The sequence below is a fragment of the Gavia stellata genome, chromosome 3 (assembly GCF_030936135.1).
Source record: "Gavia stellata isolate bGavSte3 chromosome 3, bGavSte3.hap2, whole genome shotgun sequence".
NCBI lineage: Eukaryota > Metazoa > Chordata > Aves > Gaviiformes > Gaviidae > Gavia > Gavia stellata.
The window spans coordinates 48,310,276-48,328,181 of record NC_082596.1 but is presented as its reverse complement, the minus strand read 5'-3'; the positions used below and the strand labels follow the sequence as shown (position 1 = coordinate 48,328,181).

The following is a 17,906-nucleotide window of genomic DNA, read 5'->3' as shown; positions in this document are numbered from 1 at the left end:
CTGTGACATTAGCAGCATTATGCTGACGTGCACACTGCCACAGAGACTGCAAAGCAGCCATGGCCCCGATCCTCAGCCAAAACACACTCTTCAATCTGCTTATACACCTCAATTTTACATTTCTGTGCTAGACCTTCAGATTAGCAGATTTGACTTACAGGTGGAGGTGCAGTGAAGGTAGCTCCACGAGCTTTTCATACTGTAAATGGTATGAAAATCACAGAAAGCAAATGCTGCATAAAAGTTGTTCCAAAGGGAAGCACCATTAAAAGCAGAAATTTCAGACTTGAAATATTGGCTCACTGGGTTTTATGAAGGTTGGTTTTGAGTCATATGCAATCCACATTAAGATGATGAATATTTTCCTATAGGGGAGAGACTTAAGCTTCCCTAATCCAACCGACTTGTTACTCCTAATGCCAAAAGGAAATACAGCAACACCCAAGCCCTTCACTGCTGACAAACCACCGCTGGAATGACTGGAACATGCTGTAGCTCTTCCCACAACTTCCATTGAATCCTGGAGCACCAGACCACGCTGTCCAATATCCTCCAGCACTTTGTCTTGGCATACTCCCTGGAGTTGCCTTTGCTGGGCTATTACAGGGAGTGCCAATTCACGTAATCACTGAAGCCAGGAACACCTAGTCCCAGAACAGCACTTACAGGCAAAGCATAAAACAACAAAATCCTTCTTTCCTATGCTAGACTTCCACCATTCCTTACTACCATACCTTACAACAGCAGCATATGATTCATCACACCACTTTTTTTTTTTTTTTTTAAGATTAAGGATTTTACTAACTGTTCAAAACACCTTAATTCCTTTGATTTTATGTATATCTTGTGCCTTATCTGAAACCTACATGTAATTTAAATGGAGGGGAAAAAAAGAAAAAAAAGCCAAGGCACTAAACTTCCTCTAGGACTTTTTCCATGGATTTAAAGTTATAGCACTTGAATTCCAGTCAAGAAAAGACTAATGATGTTTCACTTTCCAATACCTGAACTACAGAATTATCCTGGAAGAGTTTGCCCAGGTATCTACACAAAGGCTAGGAGTCAAAACTTTAGAAATTGAAACAAAGACCTGTAAGTTTCACACCTTGTACGGCACAAAAGAATATGAACATCTATTAAGTATGTAAGAAATAAGAGCAAAGCAACTATTTTGCATCTTAGCAACCCACCACACTACAAAGGGTCAAGTGTAGTGCAAATGGCATACTGGTTAAAGAACATGCACTACACACTATTGTACACTCAATCATTGCCAAACATGAAAGCAGCTCAAAGAAATCATGGATTTTTAAGTGCAGAAGGGGTATGCTGCCGAATTCTTTATCTGCCTCACTGGAAGCCTGTGGTACTCCTGGGAATAGGTGTTGCCAAGTTACTGGCCTTCATCTCCAGGATGGCACTATAATCTTCACAGACACCATTCGGTAGCTGCAGATTTTAAATGAATTAAAAGCTTTTTCACTAAAATGTTTCTGGAACACATCTCTGACAGCCGGGGAAAAAAAAAAACAAAACAACCAAAACAAAAACCCAGGAGCAGTGGTTAGTGGCAACCTGTCAATTGTTTTTTCATTCAATTGTCTTGATGGAAACAGCAGACCACAGGGTAAAGGAGGAGAGAAGGGGAAGCAAGGAAGAGATGCTTCCGAGATTATACTTAAATGGCAGAACACACAGTATAAACAGTTGGAGTTTCAAAGCTGCTCAGCATGTAAGGAAGAAATCAAGCCATGTGGATATATCATATCTTGAGGATTTTTGTCTTCAAATCAGAGACATTTGTCTGTCTGCCCAATATACAAGAACTGTCACCTACCACACCACGGTACACAACAGACAGCCACACCTAGCACGGGAAACCAGATCACAGCCATTGCCCAGGGTCTGAGCATATCCGAAACCTCCTTCTTGGTCCACTCGAAAGCTTTGCCCTACCCCCACATGATTCCTATTAAAGATTTATTCAATGGCAGACTACTGAGACACCCTGCACTAGCTTCTCGAAAGAAGAAGGTCATTCAAGACAATTAAAGCACGGATAGCAGCATTCAGACCTTAAAAGACTAAGTCTCTTTGTAGTTTCAAAGTATTGTTCGGCTGCACAGATAACCCGCATTTGTAGAGTGATGCAATACAAAATTTTCATTATGTACACGGCCACACTGTTCTATTGAGTACGATGTTCTTTGATAAGCTGCGAGGGTGCTCAGTTTCTAGATATTTGGAACTGGAATAAGCCCTACAGTAATACACTGCAGAGAACAATAGTCCCCTGAATGTGACTGGGGTAGATGGACGTCACCATGAAAAGTTTTGGAATGGGAGAGAAAAAGAGAACCTGAAATAAAATAAATAAGTAAATGAAATATCTTCATCCCCAGGAGCAACCCCCAGCACAAACTCACTATTTACCCACTGCTGATATTCGCAAGGGTTCAACTCGGTGGTAAGAAAGAAGAAATCACCCTTTAGATTTGTTACCTCTTTTATAGATTTTTCCTTTCTTCTGAAATTAGCCACTAATTCTGTCACTTCGTCTTACAGCAACCACACATTTACAAGGCATAGAGAAGAATTTCCTTTGGAGTCTCAGTGGCTCATCATAACCCATGGTGTCCCTTCCAGAAAAGTCCAGCGTGGTTTCCCCACCACGCACGGTAAGGAACCACTTCTCTATGAGTTGAGGACCAGTGCCACCATGTTTGAGCCCAAGAGCACCAGTTTCCACAATGTCATCTTTTTTTTAGAGCATGTATAAATATGTTTATTCCCTGTGAAAAAAATAAATAAAATCAGAGGACCACATGCCCTCTTAATCCCAGAAACTTTAGTCTTTGAACACAAGCTGTGAATTTCTGTGAACTCTTCCAGTTCATACCCAATCTGTGGGTAGAAACTACCTACTAGCAAAGGCTGCTCTTTACTTGTGGAAACACAGTAACAGGGGCTGGGGGAAAGAGAGTTGCGCTAAGAAAAAGAATGAGAGACTCTTGGAGTCCGAAGGGAGCAGTGAGCTTACGGAAAAAAGCGTGGCCTGAAGCTCTGCTCTATGCAAAGCAGTATTTTCCAGATCTTAACCTCGATAGCATTTCTCTTTTACCCTCTAAATTTATCCTTAGAAAAATAATTACCAGAAATTTAAAGCCCTGAGAGAACCACGCACAATATCGTTTCAGCACTAGCAACAAGACACAGTCACAGCTTTGCTGCTAGCCTTTTCTACCGATGAGCTGAAGACAGCCAACCCAAGCCTCACGCGCATCCGTGTTTTCTCAGAGACCAGCGACGCTCACCTTTTGCCCTGTTGCAACAACCGCACTCCGATAAGAACTCTTTCTGCTGTGGGTTCCCAGAGTGAAATCTTTTCCCCACTGCACCCACCCACAAGCCTCTCAGTGTCACTGGAGTGGGATTCAGCTGTGACAACGCAGATCAGGAGGGTGGGGGGGTGAGGACAGGAAAAACACAGCACAAAGTTGGCTCCTCTCTTGCTCTTCAAGTCTTGCTTCTTTTCATCTGAAGCAGCCCACTCAGTGAATTCCACAGCGTGAGATAAAGTCCATTCACTTTCTTTGGTATGGTGTTTAGCCCTCTTTTAGCAGTTTTGTATTTGAGTTATCCTCTAGAAATACCTAAGCCATTATATACGTTGGAAAAAAACCACATAGAAAAAACATTTTCTTCCTCTCAAGAGTGACAGCTTTTTTTTTAGTCTATTTGTTCAATTAATGTAACAATATTCGCTAGCAAAATATATTAAAACACACGAACAGATTAAAACAAACAAAACTTGACTTATGACTTAACAGCATCCAAAAGCATAACCTGGAACACAACTAAACAGTCTTAAAATTTCATCTGAAAAAACAGAAGTTGACATATTTATCATTTCTAGATGGGTAAGGTAGGCACTGTTGCCTAACTACTTCCAACTATATCTTGACGTAACGACAGACTACTTCCTCCCATTCCTCCTTTATCCCATACCACCAAGAAAACCCCTCCCTTCTTAGCAGAGGACCAAATTTAGTGTGCATAAATATTTCATAACTTCATCTTGTCAAGAAATCAAACTGAACTACTTCAGGGCATTCTTCCAGGAGCTGCACATCCAAACCTGGAGAATAAAACTGCATTCATCATAGCCATTCTCCCCCTTCAAACCAAAAGGCCTGAAGGCGAAGCAACAGTGAGAAACTGGAGATCTTCTGTGGGTGTCGTGTAAGAACATTACCTGCTGAATGCTGAACTCCCTTAAGAAACGTAGAAACACCACAGTAAGGCTGGGATCTTCTGAAGAAAATACGTCTCCAGCTTTTCAATCCTCTTCTACATCTTGGTCCTCCAGAAAAAACTTTCACAAAACCTCATGATGACTGAAACAACCTGCCTAGAAACAACCTGCTGCTACAGACAGAGAAGCCAACTATGAAATCAAAAGGTGACTGAAGACAGACATCTACAGGTGGTTTGATTTTCAACAGCACGAAACACACGCAGCTTCCACTGATCAGGAGAGGAATTCAGCACCTAAAGGAAGAGACGAGGCCATTTCTGTGCAACAGAACTCTGACACATTGATGAGTATCTGCAGTGGTGTGGAGGAGACAAGAGCTGTATCCTCAAAACTGGCACAAGATGCTACTTTGTTAGTAGAGGTAGCCTTAAACTTCCTGAGCATTGGATGACACACATTTGGATTGGACTTTGTATTTATTTTCTTCAGTACTGCATCAAGAAATTCTCTGACAGAGCTCCACTTGTCAGCTTTGCAAGACAAGAACAGAGGTGCAGAGCAACCACCCCAGGACAGCAGGTGCTCCAGTCATTTCCACAAACATTGCACGGTCCCAACTTCCCTCCTTCAGGAGGCTACACACTGATTCACGGTTGCTTTATCTTATTGCAAGACAACCTCTTTTGGAAGTAGAAAAAGCGTTCTCTTCGTACCACCGAGACCATGGCGTCTGTGTTCTTTATAAAATATTGATTCGTCTGCCATCTGTAGTCCCAGAAGTTAAAAGGTATGTCCGTATGAGTAGGTAAAAGCAGACCCAAGAGCCTCTGCTTGCACTCTGAACTGGCCAGACCTCAACCGGCTCCAGCCCAAAGCCCTCAGCACAGTGCTATACCTGAGCCTGCCTCCAGCAGGGTTTAGCGTGGGGTTGAACCACGACTCGCAGGACACCTACACCAACAGCTGCCTCATGTCTGGCCATCTCAGGGCATGGGCGAAAGAGCTCAGGTCTGTTTACATCCACTTGCCTGTGCATGCGCTTTTAAGTGTGGCACATGGGACAAAACAGCCTTTGCACAAAATCCGCAGCATCTTTGTCTCCCCAACAATTATGGGATATTCCCGTCACCAGGTCTGACACAAGACCAAAAAAATAATAATTACTTGCTTCAAAACCCCTGAACTTTCTCTGCCCACAAAGCTCTTTCAGTTCCCTTCCAGTGAAGCAAGACAAGAGGAGCAGGGAGATTGGGAAGTATAACGCGCAGAGAAAGAAATTAGTAAGTCATCAATACATACATCCTGTTAAAGCCTGAACCACTGCCAGGAATCTCAACTAAATTGACAGCCTTAAGTGCAGTGACTGGAGGCCATCTTAGCTGTTTCTAGTGACAGAAGGTACTACCACGAGGAACTCCTTAACATGCCAGCTTTGCCATTCTCACAGAACAATATACATTTGACAGTATGAAAAACAGCCAGCTGCAGTTAAAAAGGCAAAGAAGCTTTTCTTTAACCTGCTCCTGAGCGCCAGCTCTGAGGAAGCACGACAAGGGGTAGGGAAAGTACTGCACAACCAAGGGACAAAGTCAAAAAAGCCCCGGCTTTAATCTTCATCACTGGAATATGGGAACTGCAGTTAAGTAATAAACCAATCCTGGTCTTGACCTGCAACAACTGGGGAGTAAGAGAGGACGATGCCTGTGCTCATTTTTAACTTTCCAAATCAATACAAAACTATGTAAGAGAACTGTTCTATTACACCGTGAAGTACAAGGTGACTTCATAAGGTAATGAATTAAAAAGCCTGGAAATTTTTCCCAATTTGTGAGTTATGTTCTGCATTCCCTTAGAGACGGGAGAGTTGGACAGTTTTCATGGAGCTACCACACAACGCACATACAAACTACTATAAAGCAGCTGCCTGAGCCTTCAGGAAAAACTCCCCATACTTCTCTGTGCTGACACATTACTTTCTAAGACACGTATCTAGGAAAGGTAAAACGCTGTTGTCATAGCTATTCTGTCAGATTTGTTTCTTATTTCCTGGAGTAAACAGAAAGCTGCAGACTTGGAAACTGCAGGTGAGCACCCAAGTGAACAGTAATAAAAAGTTATCTGGAGACTGTAAAGGCTTCTTGTTACCCCTCTTTTTACAGGTCTGTGGCTTCGTCAGTGAAGTGTAACACTGGGGATTTAGCCCACTTGGCTATTCAATATCCCTTCTTACTTGGCCTTGGTGTAGCATCACTTCACCACAATATTGGGTCTCCAGTACTGAAGACTGCCCTTCCACGTTTTAATCTGAGACTGCGAGGACCGTTCTCAGGGGCAGGCAGCTGACAGCAAACAGGCTTCACCGAGCTCCTCCGGACACACACGGTAAGGGGGCGGGGGGAGGTATTACCCAAATATTTTGATGCGAAGCAACGCACGGACTCCAATGCGAGTCGAAGCCTTGCACCGCCAGCCGGTAACGGCAGATACCGGTGTAAGGACCGCACGGAAAGGGGTCCGGGGAGCCGCGGCGCTCTCCGCCTCCCTCCAGCCGCGGGAGGAAAGGGGGTGCACCCGGCGGTCTGACCGCCCGCCCCAGGAGCGGCCGTCGCCCCTCGCCGGCCGCCCCGCAGCCCGGCGCCCGCCCGGCCCCGCTCCCCGCCAGCCGCCGGGCAGAGCCGCCCGCCCGCCGCCCCACGCACCGCTGTCCAGCCGGGCGATCTGGGGGAGCCGGTAGGTGCTGACGAGCAGGTCCAGGGGGACGGCCACGGCGCTCCACTTCACGTCCTTGAGGCTGCAGCCCAGCGGCGGGCCGGGGTCCATCTTCCCGGCCCGGGGAGGGGAGCCAGACAGGCAGCGCCGGCGGGGTGCTCCCACCCGGCGGAGCTGCAGCCAGCGGGGAGGGGGACGGAGGGAGGGAGGGAGGAAGGGGGGGACGGAGGGAGGGAGGGAGGGAGCCCGCCTCGCTCAGCGCCGGCCGCCGCGGGACATGCCGGGCTAGGCAAAAGGGGAGGCCCGCCGGACTGCTGCTGCTGCTGCTGCTGCTGCTGCTGCCGCTGCTGCTGCTGCCGCTGCCGCCGCCGCCGCCCCCCGGGACCGGCTGGGGCCGCCCGCCGCCGCCGCGCCTGGCCCAGGAAGCGCCATCCCAGCACTGACTAATCAACAGGGTGCGAGTAACGCCTGCGCAGCTGCCGCTCCTCCCCGCGCCGAAAAGGAAAGTGCCGGGCTGCCCGCCCGGCGGGGAGCGCCGCCGCCAAGCCTGTCCCTCTCACTCCACCCTCCGACCGCTCGCCCGACGTGCAGCCCGCCCGCCCGCCGCCGCGCAGGGCCCCGCCGGGGGGAGCCGTCGGGCGGCCCCGCAGGTGTCGTTCCCCGCCCCGAGAACCGCCGTGGCTGGGGAAGCGCGGGGAGACCCTGGCAGCGCCGGCGGTGAGGCAGGGTGCGCGGCTCAGGGGCCCGCAGGGCACTCGGTCGGTGCGCAGGCTGGCGGCTCTGGCGGCTCTTCGAGCGCACGGATTTACGTGCGCTGCTTCCCTGCAAAAGGCGACAGAGATCCGTCTGCATGCGCGTTTACGTTTGCAGTTGGTAGATAAAACGTCTCGCTTCATTCATCGAGGCAGTTCTCAGCAAGCGGGTTGCATTGCGTCTTCTCGCTTTTTAATTTAGCATAGGAACTTTGCCTGTCAAAGTCATCCCACATTAACAAAAATCCAATTAGATGGCAACTTTGATTATATATATGTATTATTATGATTATATATGTTTTCACCTGTGAACCACGAATGGGTATTTAAAGTATGAAGAGTAGTGCATAGAAGTTAGAGGAAAATCTTCGACTTACTTGTATCATTGTTACTGCACATGCAAGTATTACATATATTGCCTATTCAAGGGTCTTCAGACCACAGGAAAATTTAAAATCAACTACTAGTTCTCTTTTCAAAGTGGCTGACATAATGAAGTCTTATATGATCTTCATAAGGTATTTTATTTCATGTTATCACTTCTAATGCATTTTTATCTCCAGATTGCTAGACTGCAGAAACTCTGGGAAATGAAACCAGAAAAACCTACTCCTGGCTGGCTGCATTGTACTATGCTTAAGTTTACTTTGTTCACTTTGTGTAAAAACTGTTTATTTTATTGCAGTAAACTTGACTATGTTTAAGGCTGTATTGTTGACTAGAAACATAAAAGGGCCTTTCAGTGATTTGTAAAATGACTGAAAACATGCACAGCTAACATCTCTCTCCAGGCTCCATCTTCTGCCGTATTTATCTTTGAGACTGCTGGGGATGGCCGAGCTCGGGGAAGAGCTCTCCTGCTGCTCGCCCGTCCTCATGCGCCTGGTGAAGGGCCAGCCACTGCTGCGTGCCTTTGTAACTGCTGGTGCCAGCAGCACGGCGAGCACGAGGAGGGCTGAGACAGACATGCTCTTGTTCTGCTCTGCTGCAAACAGAGACTGGGACTTTATCCATGCTTTCCAAGATGAAACAAAGACCATCGAAGCCAGTCAGCACAGTGGATTACAGAAAACCCAAGTTATCTTGCTTTAAGTGGATCTGGGTTGGTTGGAACCTCATCCTGACATGGGTCCATGCTTTAGCTACACGGTCTGGCACTGGGATTTCCCAGTACTATGGAAAACCTTCCTTCTCTACGCTCAGTCACGCTGCTCTTAGATCCTTACCTACCAGAATCGTTAGCTTTAAACATATGAGACTAGATTTTTTTTCAAAGTAGCTTCCCTTTTATGAAGTTCACCAAATGCTTTGAACAACTTATTGAAGTAAGCTATTGAAGTGCAAAGTAATATAATAGCTAAGAGCACTATTGCTGAAATATGGAAAGCAAAAGCATGGTCTTAACTCGTTCAGGTTTGACAAGGTTATTGGGTGCAGTGTTAAGGCAAAGCAGATCAGGTCAGACTAGGATTCACCAGGACTTGAAGCACTAGTCTGTCAAGAATTGTTTTTAAACACTATCTTGGGTACCATTAATTTCATGATAGATACTGTCTCGCAGCGTATGCTTCTCTCAGGCATCATGCACTTCTGCTGTCTGGGAAATGCATCTTTCACACACAAGTAGTTACTGCTGATTTTTCTTTAAAGATTTTTTGATTCTTCAAATGGTTTTAGATGTCCTACAGCTTTTAATTCTGTCTTCATTATCACTGTGTTTGTGTTCTCTCCAACCAGTGGAAACCCAACCCACTCTTACCCGTCCTGCTGGAACAAGGTGCATTTTTAAAAATGTAACTCTAGATACTATCTAAATTTCATTCAGTTATTTCCAGGCAAAGAGTCATCATACAGCTTACTAGTATTTAAGTGTCTCGCTGAAGCTCTTAGACTGATGTTGTTATGTGTTCTAACTGTACTATAGGTCAACCTCCTTGAAATATATTCTAGTATCACATACACAGTACTCAAATCACCAGCACATATGAATCTCAGACGATTTCTTGTTTTAACTGCACCTTATGTATAATTAACACTTTAGATATAATAATTTCTCTGATGTCTAGCAATGCCTTAGTCCCTTAGTGTGATCTCTTACTAGAGTCTCCTACTGGTGCAAAATGCTAACGAAGCCATCAGACCTCGAGAGGAATCTCTTGTGAACAGATCCACCTCAGCACCAGGGTCTCAGTTGCACAACGTCTTCGTTTTCGTGTATGTGCCTTTCAGGCGGCATTCAGATACAAGCTTTTTGTATCCACAGCAAATTGTTGCCATAAAACCCTAAGCAGTGGCAGGGGGACTCAGATTAATTCCTGAAATTATTCTTAAATGCATTTTGAGTTGACTGACTTTCATGTTGATTTCACAATACATTTATGCAGCAGGCTGTAAAATCTCTAGTATGTATTTATTCCATTGCCAATAAAATTATTTTTAAAGCATTTCGGATCATCGTCAGTTCATATCTATGCTAACATTTGAAATGGAGCTGTTCATAACAAATTGATTTTAGTATGAATCTGTAACATTCTTTATACTGTAGTATGCATACACCAAATAAAACTCTGAACCTTGTACAGTAAGTTTCATGTGAAGCCATCATAGTCAGCATTTCATTAAAAACCCCCATGAATTTGCCTTCCTTCTTCCTACATGTGATTTGCCTTTATATCAAAGTCCTGATTTTCATAATAAATATTTACAGCTTCAGTGGGAAACAACAGGAGATACAGTGATCGTTTCAGAATCAGATCCTAAATACCTACCTTTCTCTGAGGTGAGGGGGACAGGGGAAAGACAACAATGCATTTGTTGTATTTGGTGTTTGTGCATCTCACGTTTTGAAAGAGAATGCTACTCCTGTCTTACTGGCAAAATCCAAGCAATCTTTGCTCATGCAAGGTATTCTAAAGAGATCTGAGGATCTGGTGAGAACATTCACTTTTTATCTTCTGTTACACTGTAAGAGGTGTCCTCCTTTTTCCAGTCAAATCCCTTATTTAACCTTTATTTATTCTAAAAATTCCATCTGTGGGAATTTGTGGGACACTATCATCCAGCCAGCTTTGGAGAGAACTAAATGAAGATAATGCTCTCAACTTACATCCTGTTTTCTAGTTGGGAAAATGCCTCCAAAGACAGAGTATTCCAGTTTGGTGGGAGGTTTTTTGGTCCTTTCTAGTGAGAGCTGCGGGTTTTCCCCAGTGGCACACTCCTGTGAAGGTAGTCCACAATGCATATGCTTAGAAAAAGGCAGTTGTTTTGCTCCAGGAGAGCAAAAGATGCGAAGAGGTGAGCACTCGTGCTGCCTGGAGTGTTAGGTGAAGCATGTTGCATCAGTTAGCAGGGGTGAGGCATCCTGCAAACATTGTATGGGAACGTAAATATTTGCATCTCCCTAAGGTGGTCCAGTGACTGGATCATACCTAAGCCACAAGTAGTAGAAAGCACTGCAAGAAGGAAAAATGTATAGAGGAAATTCCTCTATTTGAAATTCTGATCAGCTATACAGAGAAGAAATTAAAATTATGAATCAATCTGACCCTCTTTTATCTATTTGTTAGGAAGAGGAGGAGGAACTAAATGGAGACTTAGAGAACTAGTAGCTAAACTTCTGCGATTTCAGGACAGCTTAAAGTTCATTGGAAATACACTGTTGAAGGCAAAACTGCAGAATTTGATCTACACAGAGGAAGGAGAGGAAGCGAAATAAAGACTAACTTGGCTGAATCATAAGATCTTCAACAACCTGAAAGAAAGTAGAAAGTTGGCAAATTACTAAATTATGAATAAATATATAGACTATGTATGGACAAAACCAGAAAGATAAGGTCCCAAAATGTTAGAAAATTGGATTTAAAAGATAGCAGCGATGTTGGAAAGATGCATAGTGAGAAGACCAAGGGAAAAAATTGGTCTGTTATTCCACAGAGGGGGAAATCTATTTAATCATCACCTAATGACTGGTGATGCTGAGACGCCAGTAAAAAAGAAGGCAGATGTGATTTCACTACTAGCACCACTGACAAAAGTCTAAGAGCTTAAGCTAGAAAAATGAAGAAATAGGCTGGAAAATACTTCAATAAGTTAAAGATTTTTGGACAGACTGGACTTGATGAAACTCCCTTAGGGTTCAAGCAGTGTTAGAGCTGCTACTGATTATCTCCAAGAATCAACAGAGAATGAGTGAGGTTCCCGAAAATTCAAAAAGGATTTCATCTCTCTCAAAGGGTGGTAGGAAAGAGCTCTACAAACTGGTTAGCTGAATTTCTCCTCAAAAAAAAAAAAAAAAAAAAAAAAATTTCAATAGGTAATCCAACCATTTGCAAGAATCTACAAAGTAAGATATGAGAAGTAACAGCATGGGTTTGTCAGTAACAAATAATACCAGATCAATCTAGTCTACTTCTATCAGACAGTAAGAGGCTTTGTGGATAGGGTAGAAACAGTGAGGATCACAGGGTTTCATACAATGTGCTCTTAACCGAAAAAAGATATGGTCTAGACAAGTATATAAAATGAGTGCAAAATTATTTGGAAATAATTAGTACTCCAAAGCTGAAAGGATACATTAAATGGGATTTCACTGAGATCTGTCTTAGATTCAGAACTACTCAGTACTTTCATCAACATCTTTGATGACTGAACAAAGTACACTTACTCACATTTGGAGACTGTATCTACAGGAAGAGGCTCCAACTATGCTGGAGCACAGCATTATGATTCAGAAGGATCTTGGAGAAACTGAAACGTCACCGAATAAGGAGAAACAGAAGGTTCTACACATACAAAGGAAAAATCAACCGCACAAGTATGTACCAGGATAAAAAGCAGTTCTTCAGAAAAGAGATTACAGATCACAAGCAGTGCTAGGCTATCTTGCATTATGCTGATGCGGGAATGCATAAATAAGAGTATCATAAATAAGATAACGAAAAAATAATTTTAATCTATCTAGCCGTTATTATTTGAACTGGAATAGTCTGCTCAGTTTTCAGGTCTACACTCCAGGATAGTTGAGAACCAACTCAAAAATATCGAGAGAAGAGAGACAAGAATGGCAAAGGATTCTGAAAACCCAAACCACAAGGCAAGGTAGAAGGGACAGGAGTTCTCTGGCCTAAAGAGAAGAGAGAGGGCAGGCAGAGGCATTCACCTCATCAAGAGGAAAGGGAGAACTGCTTTTCATGTGTAGCAGTTAGGCTAGGTACTAGGAAACTTCCTGCTTGCCAAACCAGTGAAGTAAGGACTACACGCCATTCAGAGAGATGGTGAAATCTCCATCACTGCAGGTCTTTAAACATCTTCCTCCAGTACAGCAGAGACAGCTGATCTGAGATAAGACGAGGACCTAGACAGCCTCTCAAAATCCCTTCCAGCACTATTTTCTTCCTCTGCTATGGCTGTAACTAAGGCAGGGATTATCCTTTGTTCCTTGTTTTCAGATTTTGCTCAAAACACAAGCTTAAGTGACTGGCCATAATGAGTAGTCGGGAACGGCTGTAAATACGTAACCCTTCCCATCCTTTCGCACCCCTTCTGCAAGCATACTAAATGGCCTAGTGGCACAGTAACCTGGCAGTATGCTCAGGCACATTAGGTCCAATGTGTTTCAGAAAGCATTTTCCAGTTGAGCTCACTGCCTCAATATGAAATTTAATAATAATTTGGTATTACGACAATCTGCAAACAGCCCTTGAAAAAGAAGCAGGCGTATTTCAGGAGGGTGTGACATTCCAGAACAATAAGCCAGTGGAGTTAGTTATTCTGGATGTGCCGGGAGAGCTCACAACACAATTTTGCACAGTAGTATTAGTCATTCACAAGTGGTGATAAAACAATTAAATTTAATGATCAGCAAGAACCACATCTCCCAGGCAAAAAAAAAATTAATAAAAAGACACTGTAATCACCACAATTCTTCAGATTTCCCAGCTTGTGTTTGCTTTGTGTGTGTCCTGCAGGTTTGATTTGTGTTTTCTTTGCTTTTGATTAAAGAAAAAGAAACTAGCATCCTGATTCTGCCCTCATTTAAATTTAAATAAAACCTGATATCCTCCACTGAAATTAAAGATATTACATACCAGTATAAAACAGATCTAAATGAGCAGAATCAGATACCTGATATATTTATACTTTAAGAAAGTAACATAAATATCTCACAATATCAAACAAGCACTGCACACCCTTTTAATATTGTGATCATTTACGAGAAAAGGAACATCTGAAAATGCAGGTATGCTGCTAACACCCATGTGAATTATTTTATAGAATGATAAAATTTTGTATTATCAAGACAATTATTACTGGATGCATTCTGTTGTTTCATGTTTTCTGCCTTCTAAGGAAGGTTTAGCAACATGCTGATCTTGTATGTGGCTTATTCTTTTCTCTCAGCCCTCACCTTTGCAGTCTCCCTGTTCAAGGGTATTCAAGTAACACATATGTTTCTGAAATGGATATAAAACAAACAAAGCCAAAAATTCCCAGAAAATTATCTTAGGGGACTGCAGTAAATATCAGCTACTTAAAGAGATATTATCTGGGTGATAGCGTAAGTGATTTCATATATCAGAAGGTTGCCTGTGTGATGATGTCAATGTTAATTACATTACAAATCTGGGTATAAATAGCACAAAAAAAAAAGTCAAGGTAATTTTTTTTAATAAGAGAATATTAGTACACTTAAATTTCATTTCTGCAAACATTTGTATGCAAATGCAGTCATCCTGTGATGCATCTAATAACTCCAAAGTCAGATAATTGTTTTAACTTCACATTAAAAATATGAAAATATATTATAAACATATCAAAACATTTGGCAATGAAGTATGTGTAATACAAAGGATGCCTAAATACTGTGTTTTGGGATTACAGGCTCACTTTTAAAATCTTGTATGTTCCTTTCCAATAGTTAATATTTTCTGAAGAGAAAATGGAATAAGAAACAATATTTCAGAATGCACAGCAGGTTCTCTTCTTACTTTCATTTAGAGCCACAACATCTAAGTCATATAATACACAGGATTTCTGTAAAACAAACAAAAGCAAACAATTAACTAGAACACAACAGTTGAAAAGCTTGAATTTTCATGTATTTTAATATGTAAAAGATTTGGTGGGGTCACTGGATAGATTTTTCCTTTGAATATTTAATTAAAAGAATGCAGTTTTCTAATAAATTAGACAGAGACTAATTTATTAGAAATTAGACTAAATCCCAGCTTGGTATATTTACATTCTTTAGCTGCCTCAAACATCTCTCCTAACTCTGAAGGTGACAGATGATAGAAAGTGTCTTCTAAAGAGACACTACAAAACATATGAACTGATCCTGTAAATCTTCACTCACATGAATTGTTCTAGATGTACAGGTTCTTTTGTTGACTACACCAATTTTCACTAATTTGTAGTTAAGTACACTAATCTTCGAAGCATTGAGCATGGGGATGCAAAAATCCAGTTGAAAGGAATAGGGAAATATAGAACATCATAGAATCATAGAATTGTTTAGGTTGGAAAAGACCTTTAAAATAATCAAGTCCGACCGTTAACCTAACACTGCCAAGTCCACCACTACACCATGTCCTTAAACACCACATCTACACATCTTTTAAATACCTCTAGGGATGGTGACTCAACCACTTCCCTGAGCAGCCTGTTCCAATGCCTGATAAGCCTTTCGGTGGAGAAATTTTTCCTAATATCCAATCTAAACCTCCCCTGGTGTAGTACCCATTAAAAAAAGGTACAGGCTATTAATTGTTACAAAGGATGTTAGCTTGTTTTGTGAAATTCACTAAAAATCTCTATTTTCTTGCCTCTATTTAATAACCAGGAATACCCCCAAATGGAAACAACTCAGACTTTATCAAGATAAACTACCAAAATAGCACTCCGCCCTTGTAAAACATTTATCTACTGATTGCAAAAGCAGATTTAAAAAAAAAAATAAAAATCAGCCAAACCAGGACTCTTCCTTTAAGCAATGAACTCAACTAGATAATTAGTGCTGACCAGAGAAACAATCAAAGCCAGTTGTGCAATACAGTATGAGTACATGTTGCAATCTTGTACTCTAAAACTATGAACACTGAACCCTGAACTCAGGCACAAAGACATAGAGAATATTGTCACGTGCCTAGGAAAAAAAAAATGTCCTAACTTCTCTACTTGCCATTCTCCTGCCTACTTTTTGGCAGGTTTACCAAGTATGTAATGATACACAGAGAAGAAAGTGCAACCACTGGATTCACCACATTCCTCTCTCAACCAAAACCCAACAGCCATGACCAACCATTTCTGACAATAAAGAGAAGCTTCCAGAGAGGACAGCTATCTAAGCTGGAATTCATGAAATTCGAAGCACAGGAAAAAAAAGGAAGAGGGAAAAAAAGGCATCATGTAGTACAATGCTAATCATCATTCAGAATTGAGAACTTACACATACCATGTCACGGGGTAGCTGAACATTGACTACATCCAGAAAGGTTCACCTAACATTACTCAGCTGAATCAAAATGAGGGGAAAATAAAAGGTTCCCCCATGTTACAATAAGCCTTATGCCTCTTTGGCTGAGGATATTTAACACTACCTAAAGTTCTGGAGAAGACACATGAAATTTGTTTCCTTTTTCCTTTGTAGCCACAGTTTTAGCTCCTCCAGTGTGCTGGCTGCCCTGTGCCCGGGCCATCCCCACGAAGAGAGTGGCTAAGCCTGTTCCTCCCTAGGGCTGCAGGGACCCAGGGAGGCTTCCACAGTGCATGCTGCTGGAGGAGATGCAACACCTGGGAAGGGATCAGAAGTGACGGATAGAGGCAGGAGCAGAGGGAAGGAAAGGTATCATAGTGTCTGAACCTCAGGATGGATGCTGAAGCTGTCATCAATAAAATTATTAACACTTACTGTTCTGACTCTAGGGTACTGGAAGACTGTGACTTACTGATTTTGGGAATTACTTGTCATTAGTCACATATAAATCATGCATGAACAAATACAGCATGTGCACTTTTACTTGTTTTTTTGTTGGATTGACAAGTACCAACAGACATAACATTTTTATTACCCTTGAGAGTTCGCACAAACTTCAACATGCAGCTTCATAACTTCTGATTTGTTTTATTTTTTTACACAGTTGTGTAAGGTGCTTGAGTACAGGCATTAGCCATTATGATTTATGCTAGGTGGAGACAGTATTTGATAGTCTTCAATCATAGACAGTACATGTAAAGTATGAAGACCTTTTTAAAAGAGGGAGCAAGGCAGAATCAAAAGTACACAACCATAACCTTGTCATCTCAAGGAACGAGACACCACTCTGGTTTAGAGATAAGATTCTGAGGGGAAAACAAAAAAAGCCTTGGAAGATAATGGTACAGTAAGAAATTTAAGTTCACTCTATTGAGACCAAGAAATAACACTGAGCATTGATTATCGTGGGCATAAACTAAGCAGGTTTTGTTTCACCCCTGCTTTTTCTTCAGAAGAAAAAAATTCAGCTGAAGTAGTAAAAGAGTTCTAGAAAAATCCCTGTTTGAACAATTTCAGAATTCAGGTTTCACTTACTTTTAACTTTAAAGGAAACAGGTAATTTGAAAGTGTTGCAGGTTGTATCTAACTTCATGCTTTCAGTTAAAGGGAAGAAACTTGCATGTTCCTTAAACACTGAAGATACTTATTTGCAAATATTTTACTACTTAATAGTACTTTTGGGTGGCGAGTAAGCTGTTCATGTATCCTTAGCAAGGAGCCTCAGTACTGTAAGTGATTACGAATGGTGAAACATGGACTCATAGAATCGTAGAATCATAGAATGGTTTAGGTTGGAAGGGGCCTTTAAAGATCATCTAGTTCCAACCCCGCTGCCATGGGCAGGGACACCTTCCACTAGACCACATTGCTCGAAGTCCCATCCAACCTGCCTTCAACACTTCCAGGGTTGGGTCACCCACAACTTCTCCGGGCAACCTGTTCCAATGCCTCACCACCCTCATGGTGAAGAATTTCTTCCTGATAATCTAATCTAAGTCTACCCTCTTTCAGCTTAAAGCCATTAGCCCTTGTCCTGTCACTACATGCCCTTGTAAGAAGTCCCTCTCCAGCTTTCTTGTAGGCCCCTTCAGGTACTAGAAGGCTGCTAGAAGCTCTCCCCAGAACCTTCTCTTCTCCAGGCTGAAAAACCCCA

General features: G+C 42.5%; 2 protein-coding genes across 3 annotated transcripts in view; both read right to left on the bottom strand.

Moving 5' to 3' along the window:
- The window catches only part of GAREM1 (GRB2 associated regulator of MAPK1 subtype 1), a 100,118-nt gene extending 93,040 nt beyond the window's left edge, over positions 1 to 7,078 (bottom strand). For both annotated transcript variants that reach the window (XM_059815357.1, XM_059815358.1), the window contains exon 1: positions 6,958 to 7,078. In XM_059815357.1, the coding sequence (XP_059671340.1) occupies positions 6,958 to 7,078 (121 nt within the window). The remainder of the gene's footprint in view (positions 1 to 6,957) is intronic.
- Positions 7,079 to 14,547: 7,469 nt separating this feature from the next.
- Positions 14,548 to 17,906, bottom strand: part of LOC104255318 (ras-related protein Rab-10) — a 32,377-nt gene continuing 29,018 nt past the window's right edge. Inside the window, exon 6 of the mRNA XM_059815376.1 lies at positions 14,548 to 14,751. Coding sequence (XP_059671359.1) covers positions 14,677 to 14,751 — 75 coding nt within the window. The 3' untranslated portion in view covers positions 14,548 to 14,676. The remainder of the gene's footprint in view (positions 14,752 to 17,906) is intronic.